Here is a 19,879-nt window from a genome sequence, read left to right as displayed (position 1 = left end):
ACAGGAACGAAGGTCTTGGGATGGAATGTGGAATGTAGTATGTTTTTGTGTTTTGTTTTCTTCAACTCCCTCGTTATCTGAGTGCTGGACTGAGAGCTTGTGTTCGGCCCTGCTCAGTGGCTAGTGTATCAAGGATTAACTGATCAAATAATTTATATATATATATATATTTGTTATCTTATATATATTTATTGATGGAGTATCATTAAAAAGCCTTTGCTGAGTTTTAGGCTTGTCATCCCAGCCCTGCCACAAACAAAGGTGCCCTCATGAGTATTCTACGATAAAAACAGGTGTTTACAAATGGGCCATGTTGAGAATTATTGAGGATTTGTACATATATTTATCTGCATTTATGTTAGAAGTGTAGAGCAAAGTTTTGATCATATGACACATTCTTATCATTGCAGAAGATATCTAATAAAGGGGGTGAAGGGAGATCCCACAAAAAAAATGTCTATCACAGTAGTGCTTTCCCTATCCTTGTTCCAAGTCTCCGTCACCAGATTTTATTTAATCTAAAGCCTAGGCAAAACTTCAGATTCCGAGTTGCAAATTAAATCGATCAACATGCCATTGACCATGAGTGCCAGTGCCACGAACATGCATGATTAGAAAACATCCCTCCTTGTATTAGTCAGGATGTGTGGCTGATCACTGCTGGAGCTTGGATTAAAACCCTCCCTGACATCTCCAGTGATCGAACTGCATCTTCCACCAAACAGGTCTTGGCGACGACTGAGAGGGAGGTACGCAATGTGCTGAGACCAATAGAGGCAGGGGCATCCTGGAGATCTGTTACTGCTGCTACTTTGCTACTTGTTCACATTCTTCATAGTGAGACAGCCCTGCCACACTACCCTGCTAGCCTGGTTCTTGATTTGTGCAGTTAATCCATAATGGATAATTATGGAGAAACAACATGTTGTCATCACATTTTTTCACAAGAGTGGTCTGGTGGTGCAGTGGTTAATGCTGCTTCTGGTTCTGTTCTGGCCTTGGGTGTCTACCTCTGTGGAGTTTGCATGTCCTCCCATGCTCTGGTTTCCTCCCATGCCCCAACAGACCTGCTGATTGATTGGTTACTCTACATTGTTGTGTGTGTGTATGTGTGTTAGTGCTGCCCAGCAATATACTACAGTCCTGCCCAGGGTGTACCCTGACTTGCACCCTGTATCTGTTTAACGCTGACTCAGCACAACCCTGTACCGGATGAAGCAGTTATTGAAGATGCATGATGGATTTGTTTTTTTTTTGTTACCGTAAATACCCTTTGGTTTTTTGTCCGGTGTCCAAAAAATGACTCTAATAATGATTGATTTTTAAATATCCACAGTGGTTCACTGGTACTAAGATTTCAACACTGTTGTGCTCTTGTTCAGGTTAGACTAGAAATATCAATCAAAGTGTTGTCTTTTCATGATCAAACACAGAACTCTTGAATCAATCTTGTGTGGGTAAGTAAGTAAGTAAGTAAGTAAGTCTGGTAAGTCAGATGTCACAAATATATAGAAACACAGATCAGAGGAGGCTCTATCACATGACCTATGCAGGCAGTGCAGTCGTTGACAGAGTCCAGACATGTCTAGCTAGCATGGATGATGTAGCGTTGATTCCCTCTCATTGTCTTCAGTCTAGGATTGTGGATTTCTTACTGTGGCTTCCAGTCTAGTTTCTAAGAGTGAGTTGAGTGCTGAACCTCAGTGAGTTTGGATGATGTTTTTGCAGGCTTGAGAAGGGGCTTTATATAAGCAGGGGAAAGCTCCAGTATTCTCCCCAGCAGTGTAGTTTTATACCAGGGGTAGGCCATTCTGGTCCTTGAAGACCAACCAGTATTCTGCTTCACACTTGACTTCAGATCTTAATTCCTTCATTAAAGTCTTCTTCGGGAGAAAAGAGATCGACGCACTGGTATACTCCAGGTTGTAAGCAGTTGCTAATTGACAGGTACCTAGAGAACCTGTAGGAACCCAGCCCCTACCCCTGATCTGTAGTGACCTGTCTGACCACCAACCCCTGGTAGTCTCAGCTGCACAGAAAGCACTGCCCTGCTTGCTCACCTGGGTAGGGGTGGATGCCATTGGTGAAGACAGCCTCGGCTGGTGGCTGCCCATTGGCCTGGGGGGGTGGCAAGCCAGTGAAGCCATTGACTCCAATTGGAGATGGGATGCTGGTAACTGCTGGGGCTGTGATACCAGGAGGGGTACTGCCACCTGAGAGAGAGAAAAAGAGAGGGAGGGAGGGGAGGAGAGATAGGGCAATGGGGATGATTGTGGAGTGAGATAACAGGGTAAGGGGGTGGAGTGAATATAAAGTGAAGTAAGCAAGAGAGAGAAGGGGTGAAGGAGGTATATTGAGGGAGGGAGAGAAAAAGAAAGGGAGAGAAAAACAGGTAGCAGAGTTTTACTGATACTGAGTCTACGTGCCCAGCTGCTACCATCTACACTGGGATCCAAACCATTTAAATGATTCCCTTATTTGGAGCTAGACCACTTGTGATCTGGAATGCCACTGATTGCTTTTTGTTACAGTTGATCAAACCTCCAAACTGAGACACTACAATCTGCAGCTGTTGGAGTGTGTCTTCATGCTATCCATTGGGCTGTGATTTATTTAGGCATTGCTTAAAAAAGGAATGTTTCATATTTTGTTTTGTATTGGGTGTTTACTGCTCTCATTCCTCACACAGTGGGGCGGCAGCAATGTCTCTCCCCCTGCACCTCCGTCTCTCAAGGACCAGCAGGGGTGCCGAAGGGAGGGAGGCTGGGGCAGAGGGGGTGCCATGAGAGCAGGAGATTAGTGGCGTAAGTGCACCAGTGGGGAACGCAGTGCCTGTCAGCCTGCTGGGTGCCCCTGCAGGGCTGTCTTCATGTATTACTGCAGCCCCAGGAACTGTGCATCTCAGGTAGGCTCTGGGGGAGGGGGGGGGGTTTGTAATGGGCAGCCTGGCTGGTGAAAAGGTCATGCTCTCACAGGGGGTCCTGTGTTAAAGCCTGGCTAGCTGTCTTGGCAGTGGGGTCAGAATGTCTGAGAGAAAGAGCTGAGATTCTTTCACTGCAGGGCGGCTCTGCTACTGCTGGGCCATGCGTCACGCGGATGAAGGATTCCTTAAACTAGTAAACTGGAAATGGTCCAGTGAAGCCACAGCAGTTTGACGGCAGCTCTGCAGAGCAGCGTAGGTGTGTGTGGGCGCCAGGGACAGAACCAGGGAGCAGAAAACGCCCTTTTAAAAGTTTCCAGGTGTCTTGCTCCAGTTTGCTGTGCTTCCCAGGCTTAGAACATTAGAACATAAGAAAGTTTACAATCGAGAGGGGGCCATTCGTCCCATCATGCTCGTTTGGTGTCCATTAATAACTAAGTGTTCCAAGGATCCTATCCAGTCTATGTAAATGTTCCCAAATTTTCAGCATCTACCACATTGCTGGGGAGTTTGTTCCAGATTGTGACAACTCTCTGTGTGAAGAAGTGTCTCCTGTTTTCTGTTTTGAATGCCTTGTAGCCCAATTTCCATTTGTGTCCCCGGGTGCGTGTGTCCCTGCTGATCTGGAAAAGCTCCTCTGGTTTGATGTGGTCGATGCCCTTCATGATTTTGAAGACTTGGATCAATTTTCTTACTGGTCAATTTTCTTATGACGATGCCCGTAAATTTGTATTCCCGAAGGATTATTTATTTTACTTTTACCAGGGTGTGCTACAGACTGTAACAGGTAGGCAGTCATTCAGGCAGACAGAACAACAGTCATTGCCAGAGACTGGGAAGAGGGTGAGTCCAAGGCACTTGTGGTTTACCTGAGGTGGGGGTCATGGGTGCCCCTGCCAGGCCGTTGACGTTGAGAGTGGCCATCTGTTGCATCTGCGCGGCAGCGAAGGCAGCCATGGGGCTGAGGTACCCGCCCTGGGTCACCGAGGCCATCAGAGCTGCCTGTTGCTGCATCAGCTGGGAAGAAACGCAGAAGCAGACAGACAGAGAGGGCCACACACTGCGCAGATAATTATGACAACAACAGGTGACTCATTCTTTACAAAGGGAGGTACAGGCTTGCGTTCACCATGACTGTAGATGCAACACTATAACTGGTGCACAAACACATACTCAGATAGATAGAGATAGAGATAGGAAGCCACAGAGGACCAGACAAATAGGGCCACATAGACATTTAGGGTCTTACACTGTACAGACACATGACAAGACTGGGCCACACAACACAAACGTACATGAACCTGACCCAAACAGAGAGATAGAGGCAGAAAGACAGACTCGGAGAGAGGAGAAGGCAGGTCACTATACTTACTGCCTGTGCATAGGCCCCGTACGCCCCGAACTGGATGGCCATGGGGTTGAACATGCCCATTTGCCCCGCCATCTGTTGCATCCTGCGGATTGTGCGCTCCTTGTCCGTGTCGGCAAACTTCACCACCAGGCTGGATGAGGCGCCCTGCAACACACAGACACACACCATCAGCCCCACACGCTGCAACTCACACACACTATCCGACACGCATCCTGCAACACACACACTGTCCGACACGCATCCTGTAACACACACACATACACACTCTCTCAGATACACTTATGGAGTTTTTCAAGTTATTTTCATGACTTGACTTCATTGAAATGAGCTGAATTCATACTTTCTCTGCTAATACTGCACGCGGACTACAGCCTTCACTGGAACACAACATCTGGCACAGTCCTGCAGGAGAGTTGCTCACAAAGAACAGGCATCTCGATTAAATACAATTCGATGGGAGGAAATAATGCGGTGAACCAAGACGCCACCATTCACAATGACTATACCCTGGGCCCCAAGGCTCCTTCTGGTATTGAGGCAATTGAATTATCTTGCATCCAAATCGGGTTATAAACAGAACTATACGACCTCCTTGACTGTGAACCTCGAGGGCCGGAGCTGAGGCCCCTGTTCGAGACCCAGAAAGACAGCAGGCAGATTGAGTGCCCCTCTGCTCTTCTTTGAGGTCCTTGAGGTCGCTGGAGCCCCGTGATTAAGAGCTGGCTAACGAGAGGCACATCGTTAGCAGGATTTGAATTAGATTGCATTCCCCCCTTCCTCCCGATTGTCCCCAGTCACACATGGGATCTCTGCAGAGCGCTTAATTACAGCCCGTCGCAGTGCCTTGTCAGGGGGGGGTGGGGGGAGAGAGTGGGAGCAGCAAGAGCTGGGCCACTTCATTTCACACAGGGACATTAACATATTACCTTTTCTCTTCCCACTTGCATGATAATTAAGCCATTTTCAGGGGAAGGAGGCAGTGGGAGGGGGTTGTAATCAGTATAGAGCTTCACTCTGGAAGTTGTGCTGGCTGGACCTCTCTGACAGACCCACTTGCTCCCATTCTCCTTGTATTTCCCAGATGTCTCTGTATGTCTTTTCACATCTTCAGAAGTGACACTCTTTCAGACAGTGGCCGGTTAGCACTAGACAATTCGACTGTGACAGCCTGTATTTAAAAAAGTCACCTGTCTGCAGTCCCATTTCACTCATCCTGTGTGATTCATTTTGTCCTCCCCACCCAAAAAATAACCCTTAGGAATCCAGTGTGACATATATATCCCAGACATTTAACAAGTGTGACACAAAAATACTGAATCTGAATTCAGCAGGCCCCTGTATGAAATATATGTGTCATGCTGGGTTTCTGAAGGTTAATAGAAAACAAAATTTCTCATGATTTCATGAAACTAGGTCCTATATTGTCTTATAACTAAGAGTGAAACAAAACTGCTTTCAGGGTCAGAGCAAACACCAACTTCTCCAAATAACAGATTCAAAACTTTGGATGGCTTCATAACTGCTCATGGATAGTTTTACAGACAGGAAATAAATAATATTCGAATGACAATCCCGAAGGATTTCTATGTGCATAAGAACAGAGTAAATATCACCAGTGAGAGGAAGGATGCTTTGCCCATCTGGCTGGTCTGAGTGTCCTTTTACAAAAGGCACTAACCCTATGGGGACTGCAGCATGAGACTGCACAGCTGCTGTTGTGAAGCGGAACACAGAGGGAAAAAAACGAATCCGTTCCTCTTCGTTGAGACAAGACAGCTGAACGCCACAGCGAGACGCACTCCATCATCAGGTTCTGAAGGACAGGGGGTTCAGAGAACTGGTCCCGGTCCGTATGTTATTGCTTTGTTTCATTTTGTTCCTGCTGGGCTGTTAATTACTTAATTGAAACAAACTTGCTTAAGCTGAACTTTGGCAGTACTGTCTGCTAAACTCTGTTGGATTAGGGTTCAGTTAAGTACAGTAGGGTTTGAGTTCTGTTGGGACAAAATCCCCAAAGACACAGGGGGCTCTAGGGCCCAGAAGCAGCGCTGTAAGACACTGACATTATCTAGCAGGTACAGAATATTTATTTATCTCTATGAGCATTCCTATCCAATTTGGAATAATTCACAGCCTACATTATGCGTTTTGCCACATTTGTATCTCAAGTGTCCAGACTGCTTGTTTTAACATGACGAGTCGGCATGTCGGGATCTGTGCTGCTGACCAGTTATGAGATAGAGCTGAAGAACGACCAGCGATGAGCCTCATGCTTTAGCTAGAAATGACAAAAAAGCTTTTGGGGAGATTGAAACTGAGTTAATCAAAAATCCTGAACGAAAAAGTCTTCACGAGTCATTGCTTCAAAGCCATCAGGACACAACACTGTGCCAGTTCAAGACCAGAAATGCAGAATGTGCTTTCGAGGAGCAAACTACCAAACCATAACAAGGAAAAACAAACCGTTTTGATTATATTCTCAGAACTCTACCAACAAGAGAGCAAAATCGCTAAATGCCCTCCTCTGGTCTGCAACTCACAAATGAATGTAAGATGCTGATTGCACAGCAGTCTGAGCACCTGCAGGCGTCACAAAGTCAGCGGCAGGCACTTGAAATTTTGTGCTGCAGATTTCGTCTTGAGCAGGACTGCAGATGCACATGTGTGGAGTTCCAACAGCATTAAATATATTTACATCACTGCTTCATCAGAACCATTTTTGTGCCAGGAGACTAAGGACCAAACTGCAATGCAACTTGAGGTCTATGTCTGTGTTCATCTAAATAAATAAACATATCCATCAATAGCTGAAAGCAGGGAAGTAATTCAGTTAGACAGAACTCCCCGCACTGAGCAACACATTAGATTAAATGTTTGTGCTGCTTCCACCCTGAATTCCTGTCCTGGGCAGAGCACGCAGGCCCGGCCCCGGGTCCATCCATCCTCTTTAATTGCCCTCTTAATTACACCGCGAGGAAAGATTAATATTTTAAGGTGAGCCCCGCTTTGCCCCCTCCCTTTTTTAATTAGAGCTGCACTTCTGCTTCCTAATGAGCATCTGTCTCTGTGCCAGGAAAACCAGGCTCGCCACTCATCAGTCGCCAGTCAGACAAAAGCCCGACGCACATCCATTCAGCCAGAGTGCCACAGTCTGCCTCGGAGACGACGCACGGCCCGTCCTGCGTATTTATTTCACGATGAATTAATTTTTGTTAATGGAGCTGCTTTTATCACCCTTGTTTCTGTCGTACAGGACTACAGCCCCATGTGTAGAGCCGTGACGTTTCTTTCTTGTACTGTATATTTGAGAAAGATGTTGTGTATCTATTCTCTGCTATCCACAGAGATTATCAGCTCCAGATACTTTATTTAATGCATGCAAGGGAAGAGCCACCTATCACTCTTGAAACCATGAAGCAACTCTTAAAGAAGGTGTACAGTGAAATATATACATGTAGTTTTCATGGTCGTATTGATTGGGAGGGCACACAGTGTATTTGGTGGAACCTGGGACTGTCTAATCTATCACAACCAATCCAATTATATTGATTTATATATATTGGTGAGACAGAGAATTGGCTTGGAAAAGTACTGGCTTGCCTCACCATTTTCTGATTTTCTGACATGCTATGTATGTTGTGTGCTGCTGTTGTCTCTCACTTTCTTTCTGACAAAGTTGGGTGTTTTGCTGGTGGGATTGGCTGCAACCCCCCCCGTTCCAACCATGCTAGACGGAGCTGCAGACCTTTTGCTAGGATTAATCACAGAAAGGCTACCCAATATTTGTCTTGGCCGCAGGGAATCTAACTGTGTGGATTACATTCCAGGTTAAACAATCTAGCAGGAAAAAAAAAAAGTACCTTAATGAGATTTATTCCTCTGAAATTGCCCCAGCATGGAAGGTCAGGGGATGAACATACGAAGAGGGATTCGCAGTGGTGATTCTCAGTGGGAAACTGGACGGAGACTTAACAGTGCACCACTAAGCCAATCCTCCACTTTAATAGCACAGGAAAAAAGCTCACTGGAGGGGGAAGGAAGTGACTCCTCTAATGGCCTCAGAGAAACAGCCCATGAAATACAGTGGAATAATACTAATACTACAAATACTGATTGTAATATGTCAAATGCACTTCTTCAAATATTTATATGGAAATGTATGCATAATTCTGAAAGATGCTCCAGCTCCACAAAAACACAGGAGACGACAACAAAAGAGGAAACTATGGCGTAAGTAGTGATATTTAATTGATTTAGTGACATCAGCCAGTGACACCTAAAAGCCTCCCTAGACTCCCTATCCTTCTGGTGTGACCTGTGTGTGTGTGTGCTCTCTGAGACAGAGAGGACCTCTCTACAGCAGTGACTGCTTGGGCCCTTAGAGACCCCAGGGCTGCAGTATTGACTGTCACAAAGGAGTACTGTGCTCATTCCGGACAAATACAAGGACCACACGTGCTGATTGGCAGGTAAGTACTCTACAATAGCCACAAACACAGACGCAATACAGTCATGGGGAAACGCCCCATGATCCCTTTTAGGATCATGGAATCATGTGATGTGACTTTGGCCAATAAAAAACCAGGGGGGTGAGTTTGGGTTTTGAGTGACTGTTTTACAGTTACTTAATTTACATGAACATTTTATAAATTATATTTAGGAGCAGAATTATTCACAAATAATAATTATAACAACAACAGGTGACTCATTCTTTACAAAGGGAGGTGCAGGCTTGCGTTCACCATGACTGTAGATGCAACACTATAACTGGTGCACAAACAGGCACGGTAATAGAGACATGAAAAAATGAATCAATACTAAATACCAGAAATAAGCAAAAATCACACAAAGAAGTGAAAGCTGGCAGGAACAGAAAAAAAAAAAAACCACGACAGAAGGCCAAAAGAAGAACAAGGGTACAAAACCAAACAAAAGATCCATGGAGGAACGAGAAGAGTGGCTAGTGCACAGCAGCTGCACGGATGGGAACACTTGCTGTTGCAGTGCACCGTCAGACCACGCTGCACAACACGCCGGCCAGGTATAGGAGGAGAAATACAAACGCACAGCAGCAGTGCATCATGGGATTCCAACACAGCAGAGCAAATAATTGTAAACTTGTTTCATTAACTTATTCATGTGATTGACCTATGTTCATTTTTATCACAAGAATTACCCCAAGTTTGGGACTTCCTTCTAAAGCTGGGCCAATCAGATCAGTGCTGCAGCTCGCAGCCCTCCCGCCCCCTTGTTGGGAAAAGATTGCCCATTCCGCGCGGTCCCACCCCCCCGGCAGCTGCTCTGCAACAGCACAGTGTTACCGGCTCGTTGCCCTGACACAGGTGACAAAGTGTGCAAGCCTGAATACCTTATAATAGTCATCTTGTGTGTGTGAGAGTCTGATGTGCCCCTGCCACCACCCAGGCATCCACGCCGGGCGGGCAGCCGAGAAACCCTGGGTAGATGAGATACATAAGAACGCAAAGGAATTACACGGGGGAGGGGACATAAGGAGAGAGAAAAACAAACAACAAAAAAACAAAAAGAAAAACAACACCTGAGGAAAATGAGAGATGACAATGCTTTCAGGTCCAGCGCACCCATTCTACAGCCATCGCTTTCACTGAGGTGTACGTCTGTGTGCCAGCGTGTGCCCGCCCTGCCCATCCTGCCAGCCGGGCACACAGCTGCACTGGGGCGGCAGGGTCACGGGCTCTTCTGTTACTCACAAACTGCGCTGACCTCGGCTGGCTGTGTTTACATCTGATCTCCAGTTGTGCCACATGCCATTATTTAATTGACACATTTAAATTGGTGAGGCTGAATGGCAGCATTGGTGTTACTCAGATAAGGCCTTTGCATTTTATTTGTCCAGGTGGGCTTGCTGTCTTTTTAGGCACTGTTTTGCCTGCTTCCAGATGCATGGTTTAAAAAAGGCATTTTAAAAGCGTGTAAAACATCACCGCACTGAACACACGCACAGGGACACCGAAGGAAAGGAGAGGCACTCTTTCATTACGTATTTATGTCATTATGTTTTTATTCAGTGTTCTTTATTTTGTTTTGAAAGTAGGCACGTCAGGCCTCGGTTTCTCCTCTACTGTACTCGGAGCAGTACAGCAAGTCCATCTGGACACGAGTAATCAATACTGCTCTTGGAATTCAGCCTCACCAGTTTCAATTTGTCCATTAAAAACGCCACAGTTGGCGTGACTGGAACTCACTCGTAAGCACAGCCGTTGCTTGTTTAATTGGACCAATGCAACGCTTGTTTTCCCAGCAGTGTTTATAGGAGAAGGCCATATCTTGTACTAGAGTTAAGAGGGTCAGTCGTGCAGGTTTTATAGGAGTCTCTCCCCTCTCAATGGGGATAAGGCCTGGAAACAATGAGGATTTTGACCTGCTAAATTAATGAAGTAACTGTTTTGATCCTGTGTCTCTGGAGGCGTGTGGCAGGCCAGGCCTGGCTTCAATCCATTAATTTCACTGCTGACTGTCTGAATGTCCTAGGTCATGTTATCATTGCGGCTCTCCCTTGTTGTTACTCCTCTTTCTCAGCTGCCAGGGTAGCTACTTGTTCGGCCTCTGAAACAGACAGCATCGGGACATGGTGCCAGGGAAAACAAATATTTGCACTGCCATTAAAAAGCTACCCAGAGAGGTAATGGATGACATGATTTAAAAGACAGAGAGAGAGAGGAAGAAAATAAAGCAGCGGACTGTAACTGTGCTCTCTTTAGCTCTCTGACTGGGACACTGCCACCCCTGACATCATGGCAACCTACTGCATAAAAGCACAGGAGACAGGACTATGTGCAAGGCCTCTATGGGAAGACCTCTGCTTCAGCACAGGAGCAGTGTTTGATGCAGGTCTACAATACATTTACTGGAGTGACTGAAGCGACACACAAGGTGGCTCGAGCTGATGTTTGTCTGCTGGGTGTGAAAAGGGTGGAGGTCAGGGCGATTGCTGGAAAGCGACCCAGCAGCATGAATCAAACTGTAGGCCAAAACCACGGGGAAACCCATAGCATGGGTTTAGAAAGATAAAAGTGCCACTGCTCCGTGTCCTCGGGGACGACAAGTGACAGTCAATGGGAGGAGCCCGTCTGTGGTGATGGCTGGACTTTGGTGCCTTCAGTGTATTCATGCTGCTGGGGGCAGTTCAGTACATTGCGTCGAGTGCTTGTTGGGGATAAACAACCTCAAAAGAGAAGAGTCGGTTACTCTGCTGACTGCCCCTGGGCCAGTGCTGAGCGCCTGTCACTTTGGATGGATGTTTCAGCAGTGGGGACCACATAAATTCGCATTAGACAGCTGTGTGTGGCATCTGCCATTGTAAAAAGTCACATCCAGCTTCTATCTGTGGCAGAACACAGCAGTGTGGGGCCGGGGTTACCGTGCGATGGGCTACTGATGCTGAGCCCCCTGGTTGACAAGTTGTGCATCCGCAAGATCAGGCCGCCAGAATCACGGCCTCTGTTGCATTGCTTTACTGTCCCCAGTGGCACGTTTTGAACCGGGACTGGTCTGGCGCTGGCAGGCTATTAGTGTGACCACCTTGGTTATATTAAAAAAGCTCAGACACACATACACATACACACACACACACACACACACACTCACACACACTGAACACACACTGAACACACACCCACACGCGCGCGCGCAGCTTCTGTCTGACAGTCACCGTATCAGTCTAGGTGTCAGATCGGCAATCAGCTTGCCAGTGTGACAGGCAGGGCTCCAGTATCTTAGTGACGGTGCGTGTTTCGAGGTTTATCAATGTGCCTGTCAGTCCCTCAGAGCACCAGCGCAGTCTCATTGTCTCTGCCCGTCTACTCTCCCTCGCTGTCACTCCGCTGGTGTCTGTAACTCCCAATATGTAAACAAGGGCACCTATTAACCGGAGCAATTTCGATCCTGTAACTTTACTATGTGTCTGCAGATATGTAATGCTTTTTCTTTTTTGTGTAACAATAGTCACCCTAGTCCGTCGCCTTGGATTAAGGCATCAGCCAAATTAATTCAGAAGAACAAAGGAAACTGGTCAGCCAGGTGTCTCTCAATCTAGGTGTCACTCAGTCTTGTCTGTCTGTAACTCTGTCATTCTGTTATTATATTTGTGCACCATGATTTTTGTCTAGCGGTGTGTCAGAGCATTAGACTGTCAGTCTGTCAGGCAATCTGCCTATCGGCGTGTGAGAGTGTCAGGTTGTCAGCATGTGAGTGTGTCAGGGTGTCAGCGTAATGGGGTGTAAACTCACTGGCATGGTCTGGCTGCCATGCAGGGCACTGATGGCAGCCTGGGCTTCAGCGTGGGAGGAGTACTTCACAAATGCACAACCTGCAGGAGAGGCAGAGAGAGAGAGAGAGAGAAGGGACACTGAGTAAGGGTGTTAAAGACCAGACAGCTAAACACACAAAGGAAAGTAAAGCATTAAACAACAGCCATAACCATAATAGATAACAAACATGGCCACCATCATAAACAAAGTCACCCGCCACGCATGGCACAGAACCACAAAGCTGACCTTTGCTGTTTCCGTCGGGACCCCGCAGGATGGTGCACTCCTCGATGTTTCCGAAGGACTCGAAGAGCCGGCGCACGTCGTCCTCTGACTGCTGCTTATTGAGCATGCCCACAAAGAGTTTTCTGTCTTCTGAAACAAAAGCAGGAGGTCATTACCACGGCCTGGGCTGACATTCACTATGATCCACACCCCCCACAACACCCCCTGAAATATCAGACCCTCATGCTGATATAGAACAGCCAAAGCTCTAATAGAATAAGTACTTTTAGACTAGGTGGATACTGTCTGCACACCAGCTGTGTAAATCCGTAGTGGAGTCACTTTATTTATACTATATAGGCTTGTTTAGAAGTCACAGAATAGCAATTTGTCCTTGTCCAAAGTTTTTTTTTTTCCTATTTATTGGAGATTCCAGGTTTTTCTTCTTGTTTATAGCTTGCCCAGTTAATCTTTTTGTCACTTTCTCTGCTGGTGCGCACCGCTCCTCGCAAGAGACAGGAGGGGAGCTAGGGAGCTGGGGGTTGTCATCCATTGAACGGCTGAGACTGTGACACTGTGACTTTCCCAACTCGCCCAACACAAGAGCTACCTCGTCTGCCTGAACCACAGACCCTGCAACAGCAACACCAAGCCTTACATTGCAAATGGAACGTTTCCTTTTTTTCATTGGCAACACTTTATAACAGGTCTCCCTAATTACAGTGTATTAACATAGTAGGTACTCAGTTACTACATCTTACTTACTCTTAAGGACAGTGTAATTATGCATTTATTAACATGTACTTAAAGGGGTCATGAACTGAGAAATCAAAATTCCCTTGATCTTTTGACATATAAGAGGTCATTGTTCTATAAAAACATCCTGTAAGTTTCAGAACTCAAAACTTTCGTGTTAGTCTAAAAACAGCTTATATGGAAGCCAATCTGCAAAAACGACAGGATGTGGAATGTGCCACTTTATTACGTAATAGTGTGGCTAAACCCCGCCTCCGCAGAAGAAGATCATTGCCTGCTTCTACATTACTGCCTGTTTAGCCCCGCCCACCGATTCACACATATAGTAGGTAAATAACAAGGTCTATGTAGAAACCAAACGATAAAGATGGCTCCGAAGGCAACAAGACGCTGTGCATTGCCAAGTTGTGGAAAAACACAGTCTTTGCATTGCCTTCCTTCTAATCCCAACATTAGGAAAGAGTGGATGAACTTTATTTTGAATGAAGTTCCAGACCGCGTCAGCAAGATCTTGGTCCTGTGTTCACTTAATTTTACCGCGGATTCGTTTACAAACAAGGCACAATTCGACGCAGGATTTTCAGAAAGATTGAAACTAAAAGACGATGCTGTGCCGACTATATTGGATCCGACAGTAATGTCGCACCACACAAGTGTGAGTAACTGTTTTTATTACGTGGTCACTATTGCTTTGTCTGTTATTACAGATCGTTTGATATGTACTGAGTATTTATGCGTTTTTAACCTAAATCATAGCAGCGTCCATCTCTGAAGGATGTAGGCTGTCAAACATACATGCAGTTTTCAAAACAATTACACACGTGTACTGACGGGGGAGTTGAAATTGTTTAAATATGCAAAACTGTTAGCCAACCGTTTACTTCCGAGTCTACAATCCGCCACGCCTATTCAAACGGTGTGTTCTGATGAGGGGGGTCAAAACAGGACAGAAAATAGCCTATTCTAAATGATGATGTTTTTTGATGTAAAAATCTTGATAACATTATAAGTGCACCTCAGAGAACAGTAAAAAAAAAAAAAAAAAAAAAAACTTAGTACATGTGGGGGCTGAGTTTTCAAATTTGGCAACATATTTACTCAAGACTAAGTTGTTTTAATAAAGTTGATCACAGTTTTCAAATTAAGATCATTTATGGGGGCTTTTTGAAAACCGTTTTGATTGAAGAGATAAGGTCCAAGCCTGTTACAGTTCCTCTAATAAATATGTGTCCTGCCTTATTTACAAAATCCTTTCGCAGCTTTGGAAAATCAGGCCCATACAACTCCTTTAAAATAAGCAAATTCTTCTCCCGGTGCAGAACTGCTATTGTGAGTGTGGCCTATAGGGTCTGCTCCTTCCGGCACAAGCAGACCATCGGTGTCCACATCTGTCTGTCCAGCGCTTCTTCCACACAAAAGAAATAGAAGAAAACAATAGTATCTGTTCTGAATCCTTGTTCCCTGAGACTCACAGTGTGGCCCCAATCTCCCAGCACTCCACAGTGAAGAGGGCATGCCTGCTGGACTCTGCACCCCACTACTGGCACCTCACACCCCAGTATCCTGCCAATCTCACTGCCCCCACTCTTACCACTCTGCGCCTGCCTAGGAAAGACAACACCTTGGTTGCTGTGTGTATGTGTGTGGGGATGGATGCGGTATGGAAGAGGACAGATTGCCCTGTTCGTGTGGATTAAATCTCCTCGCAGCCTCTAAACGCCAGCGGAGTCATCTGCTATTGATCAGAGGCTTCATTTACACACAGCTCTTATTTATAGGACAGCCGGGGTGCATGCAAGGCCAAGAGAGGGAGAGGGAAGAAGGTTGAGCGAGAGAGAGAGAGAGAGAGCAGGAGACAAAGAACGAATGCAGGGAAAGAGGGCACAAAAGGCAGAACAAAATAAAGAGTACAGAAAGGAATGGTGGAGATTCAGAGAGGGAGGTGGCATGGTATGGGGTAGGGGCCGGACCAGAGAGGCTGCGATTGAAAGGGAGGGAAGAAGGCGGTGTGGGTTAGTAGCTGGAGGGCCGAGAGGCAAGTAGAGAGGGAGGGAGGCGTTATGGGCCAGTTCATTATGAGATACTGGCCACTCAATGCAGCCATTAAGTGTTATAAAAGTTAAATATTATATAAACAAACACAGTGCCAGGAGTTGTGGTATACTTGTCTCTCGCCCCGGTCTTTCAGCTCTATAACCACTAACCCACACCGCCTCCCCTCCCTCCTGGTCGGTGTCACTGCAGAGCAGGGATGTAACTTTTTCCGTTAACTTGCAATGACACTTTTGCTGTCACTCTTGTCAGCGGCAGAACCATTTCAGCTGCAGCCATTTCCCGAGCGTAGTCATTAGCCGCGTTCCAATGTGACAAAAAAAAAAATTATAAAAAAAATCATATCTTTCTTCTTCTATGCAAATTGCCGTCGATAAAGACAAGTTTTTAGCGAGCAATTTCGCTGTCACCAAGCTGTAAAATTAAATTTCTCCACGGCGAGATTTGATAAGGGATTGTTAGAGCCAGCTCCGATTCCCTTCCCGGTAGCACAGAGAGACCCACAGCGTTTCTGCTCTTTTGTGCAAAATAGGGTATTAGCGCCAATCAGCCGGAATCCGGCACGCTGCAGCGCAGGGACCGGGGATAATGGGATATGACAGTGGAAAATGTGTACAAAAGCATGTTGTAGCGCGCAGGAGCCGGAGAATCGCAGGTTCCTCTAATGGATTAGCAGCCCGTCACGTTGAGCCGTGTGCCGGGCTGATAACAGTGGGGAGAGAGGGAGCGAGAGAGTCAAGGGAGCACAATTCACAAGAGAGGACTTTCTGGGTTACTCTCCATCATCGTTTGTGGATTTTTGTATGTATATGAGCATGTATGTATTTTAACACAGGAGTTCTTAAAGAGCAATGCTATTCTGCCCCATATAGGTCACACAAAGTATACCATAGTGATTGACATCAAAAACAAGTTTGGGAAGGACTGGGCTTACATTGTCAGCACCTGATTATAATCCATAGTCGACACAAACAATGCTTCCACACTCAACACATATAGACAGGGCCCATAGGGACAGGAATGGACAACTTGAAGACCAATACTAGGAGGCCCTTTCTTTACTGAGGGTTGTGGATGTATGAAATTAATGTGTTAATCTGCTTCTCCAAGATCTGTCCAGAGAGAAAAAAAAGATCACTGGATGGATAGACTAATAGCTAATTAGACTGATGGGCCCCCTCGAGCAGGGGTCTTCCTGCCAACCTCTCTTCCTCCCCATCTTCTGAAGGGAATAGAAAGGTGTGAAGGGGTCCTGTATGTTTTGTGGAGGATCTCCTTGCCCGACATGAGATGCCTGCCACTCAAAGGCAACATCAGACAGAGGTCAGAGATCACAGAGGCTGATCGGGGGGAGAGGGAAGTGGGGAAGTGGGTGTAGTGGGTGGGAGGATTAAAAAACAACAACTTCAAAACTTTTTGGAGATCCTAGCCTGCAAGCTACCCAGAGGGCTTTAGTGCAGCAGTCGAGAGCGAGGTTTGGGCAGAGCAGCCTGTGCTCTGCAGAGCAGTGCGGGGCGTCCTCTTGTTTACCCTGGCCTGTCCATCGCACCCCCCGGGGGATCTGGCGTCTGGCTGCCTGAGCGCTGATCAATTGAGCTGTAAGACCATATCGGAATCCTGTCTTTCATGTTGGCTATAATTATTTAGCCGCTTTTTTTTTCCTTCTTTAAGTTTACCCAGTGCTTCTTCGGTCCTCTCCGAAGAGCTTTAAAACGGAATTAAAGAGAGTTTTATGCCGGACTGTCTGACTGCACTCCGGGGGCCATTAGCCCTTTTGTTTAAGCACTGGTAGTAGCCAGCTAAAGTTCAGTCATTATTTCCAGCAGTCAGTCCGACATATGGGCAGAGTTGTGGAGTCTTAGTCTCTTATTCTCGCGGTTTGAAACGCCACTGCGCTGTCCATAGTGCTGAAATACAGGCTGGCTGTCGATTTCACCTCCGCCTTAACTTCGAATGCTTCCCAGCAATCTGCAGCAATCCTGAACTGACAGCCCTGCAGGGGAGGGAGGATTCTGGGAGCCCGTGTGGGACTGAAGCTTAAAATACAAAAAACACAAAAGCTGCTTCTTCTTTGGGAACACTAAAATAATGGCTGCACAATGCCCGGAGAATGCAAAACAGTCCTGTGAATGTCGGAGGCGTTTTCTTTAAACAGCGTCGTGTTTGTAACTCGGCGGAGAGATTGCCACAGATGAGCTGAGCCAAGTTTGAAAGGGATTTAGCTTCGCAATGTATTGAGAGAGCAGATTATTCAGATGATAATCCACCAGTGCTTTGCAAGTTTTCATTGCATCGCTTCAGAAGTCCATTAAAGATGGGTCATGTTGCGGAGAGATGCATGTGTGTGATTGTGTGTGGGTGTGTGTGTGTCTGTCTGGGAATCTCAATTACTGTCAGATCTGTAGGACACCGAGAGAAACTCAGCATTCAACTCCGTCAATAACTTTTTTTTTGGGTGGGAGGGAGGCGCGTTTAGAGCTTTTACTGGGAAGTGGCTCGGAGTCTTTGTTAGCTTCCCTTTTTTTTCTTCTTCCCTGCAGGAAAGCAGCTGATCAGCAAGTAGAGGACATTACGAGGCAGCCAGACAGCTCAGTGTTAATGAGGTGAATCGTGGGGCAGTGGAGCTGTCTGCACCAGTGGCTCGGGATGCTGCAGTCCTATGTGTTGTGGATCGACGAGGGCGTGCTGAGGTTTTTCTTTTTTTTTTTTTCCATCCTGGGGAAATGGGCTTAAAGCTGGAGTGTTCAGCCTCATCTGGCGCAGAGGTGGCGGCGGGAGCCCGGGTGACACGCACGCTTATTGCTTTAATGAGGGCCACTAACACTTCATTAGGACGGAGAGGAAATGAGCCCCAGCGCAGTGCCTGATTAGCGAAGCATGCTCCAAATCAGCCCTGACTGGCTGCGGGTAATTAGCCCGCTTGATCACAGCGCTGCACCCCCCGGAGGAAACTCTGCCACCGCCCCCTCCCTCTCGGCCACCCCCTCTCCCTTCCCAGGAGGACCGTGGGTTAGTGAAGACATTAACAGGCCACCCTCATTAACCTGGGACTCGGCACACTTTGATACCTCACTTTATCAGCCGTGCATCCGCGTCGGTGCCGGTTAGCGGCAGCTTTACCTCTGCTAACCTCGCGGCGCTGGCCAAGAGCTGGAACCGTGTCAGCTGTTACTTCGGCAACACGGAGCGCGCGGCAGTCCGGTGATGATGAATCAAGGGGATCCCTGCTGCTCCCTTCACCTCAGCCCCCATGTGGGACACTTGACAGAACCCGTCCACAGACGTGCGACAGGGAACGCTTATTGTTTTGGAACAAACTTAATGACTGAACTCAGTGTACTTGCACATGAAGGTAACAGTATTTATAAGATAATGGAAATGGTTTAATTAATTGGGAGGTGGGCGGAAAGTGTGGGGGGGGGTTCCTCACTTGACAGTGAAGGGTTTAAATACGCAGTGTCCTCCCCACTGTGTCTCCACTTATTTGAAGCCCAGGAAGGGGGATTAATGGCCTTAATGAATGCGAGATTGATCCTGGAAAGACGTAATTAATGAGCGGGCTGTGGCTCGCGCGTACCGGCCGGCTGCTGCCTGACAGGACGTCCTTGTCAACAAGACAGATCTGCGGGGCGGCCTTGCAGGGAGGGGGTGTTTACAGAGCCAGGGAGAGAGTGCAAACAACACTCATCCCTCTTCCCGCAGAGCCCTGCTCCCTTACTTCCCCCGATCTCCCCGGGACACCTTCAGCACAGATGAGGGAGGGGGGGTGGCAGCTGAGAAGGGCAAACACAGGAGGCGCCGCACAGAATCCTGATAGAAGTGATTAAAATCTCTGAGTCAAGGAAAAAAAGAAAAAATCCAACTGTTTTCCCTACTTACTATAGGATGTGAAGCAGAGAAATGCTTGTCAGTCATTCCCCAGTCAGCTTAGATGGCTTATCACAGGATTACCCTGGATTTCAGGCCATGGAGTTCATAGGCAGGTACGGCACAGTGTCAGGCCCTCTCTAGCATTGCACCTTAAATTACGGGGACAGAGTCACAACATAGACAGTGTCAGCGCATACAGGAGGTCGTCTTTTTCTACTTATTTTAGCTTTACACCAGATAAAACTTTCCGAAGTTCTCTAATAATTACCATCTCCCTGGGGCCACTTCATTAAAAAAACAAGTGTCTATATCACTCTTAATACTGTCACTTAGTCTTCTGTCTTTTAGCACATCTTCCCACAGATCAGCTCCAGCCTAAATCAGGCCTGTCAATCT

General features: G+C 46.8%; 1 protein-coding gene across 1 annotated transcript in view; it reads right to left on the bottom strand.

The window, feature by feature from the left end:
- The window catches only part of celf4 (CUGBP, Elav-like family member 4), a 129,713-nt gene that overhangs the window by 15,381 nt on the left and 94,453 nt on the right, over positions 1–19,879 (bottom strand). The window contains exons 4-8 of the mRNA XM_066710703.1: positions 12,827–12,952; positions 12,560–12,639; positions 4,293–4,436; positions 3,790–3,937; positions 2,061–2,213 (exon numbers count right to left, since the gene is read on the bottom strand). Of these exons, the coding sequence (XP_066566800.1) occupies positions 2,061–2,213; positions 3,790–3,937; positions 4,293–4,436; positions 12,560–12,639; positions 12,827–12,952 (651 nt within the window). The remainder of the gene's footprint in view (positions 1–2,060; positions 2,214–3,789; positions 3,938–4,292; positions 4,437–12,559; positions 12,640–12,826; positions 12,953–19,879) is intronic.

This window comes from Amia ocellicauda, chromosome 8 (assembly GCF_036373705.1).
Source record: "Amia ocellicauda isolate fAmiCal2 chromosome 8, fAmiCal2.hap1, whole genome shotgun sequence".
Classification (NCBI taxonomy): Eukaryota; Metazoa; Chordata; class Actinopteri; order Amiiformes; family Amiidae; genus Amia; species Amia ocellicauda.
Note: the sequence above shows the minus strand (reverse complement) of the source record. Positions and strands in the feature narration are given on the sequence as shown.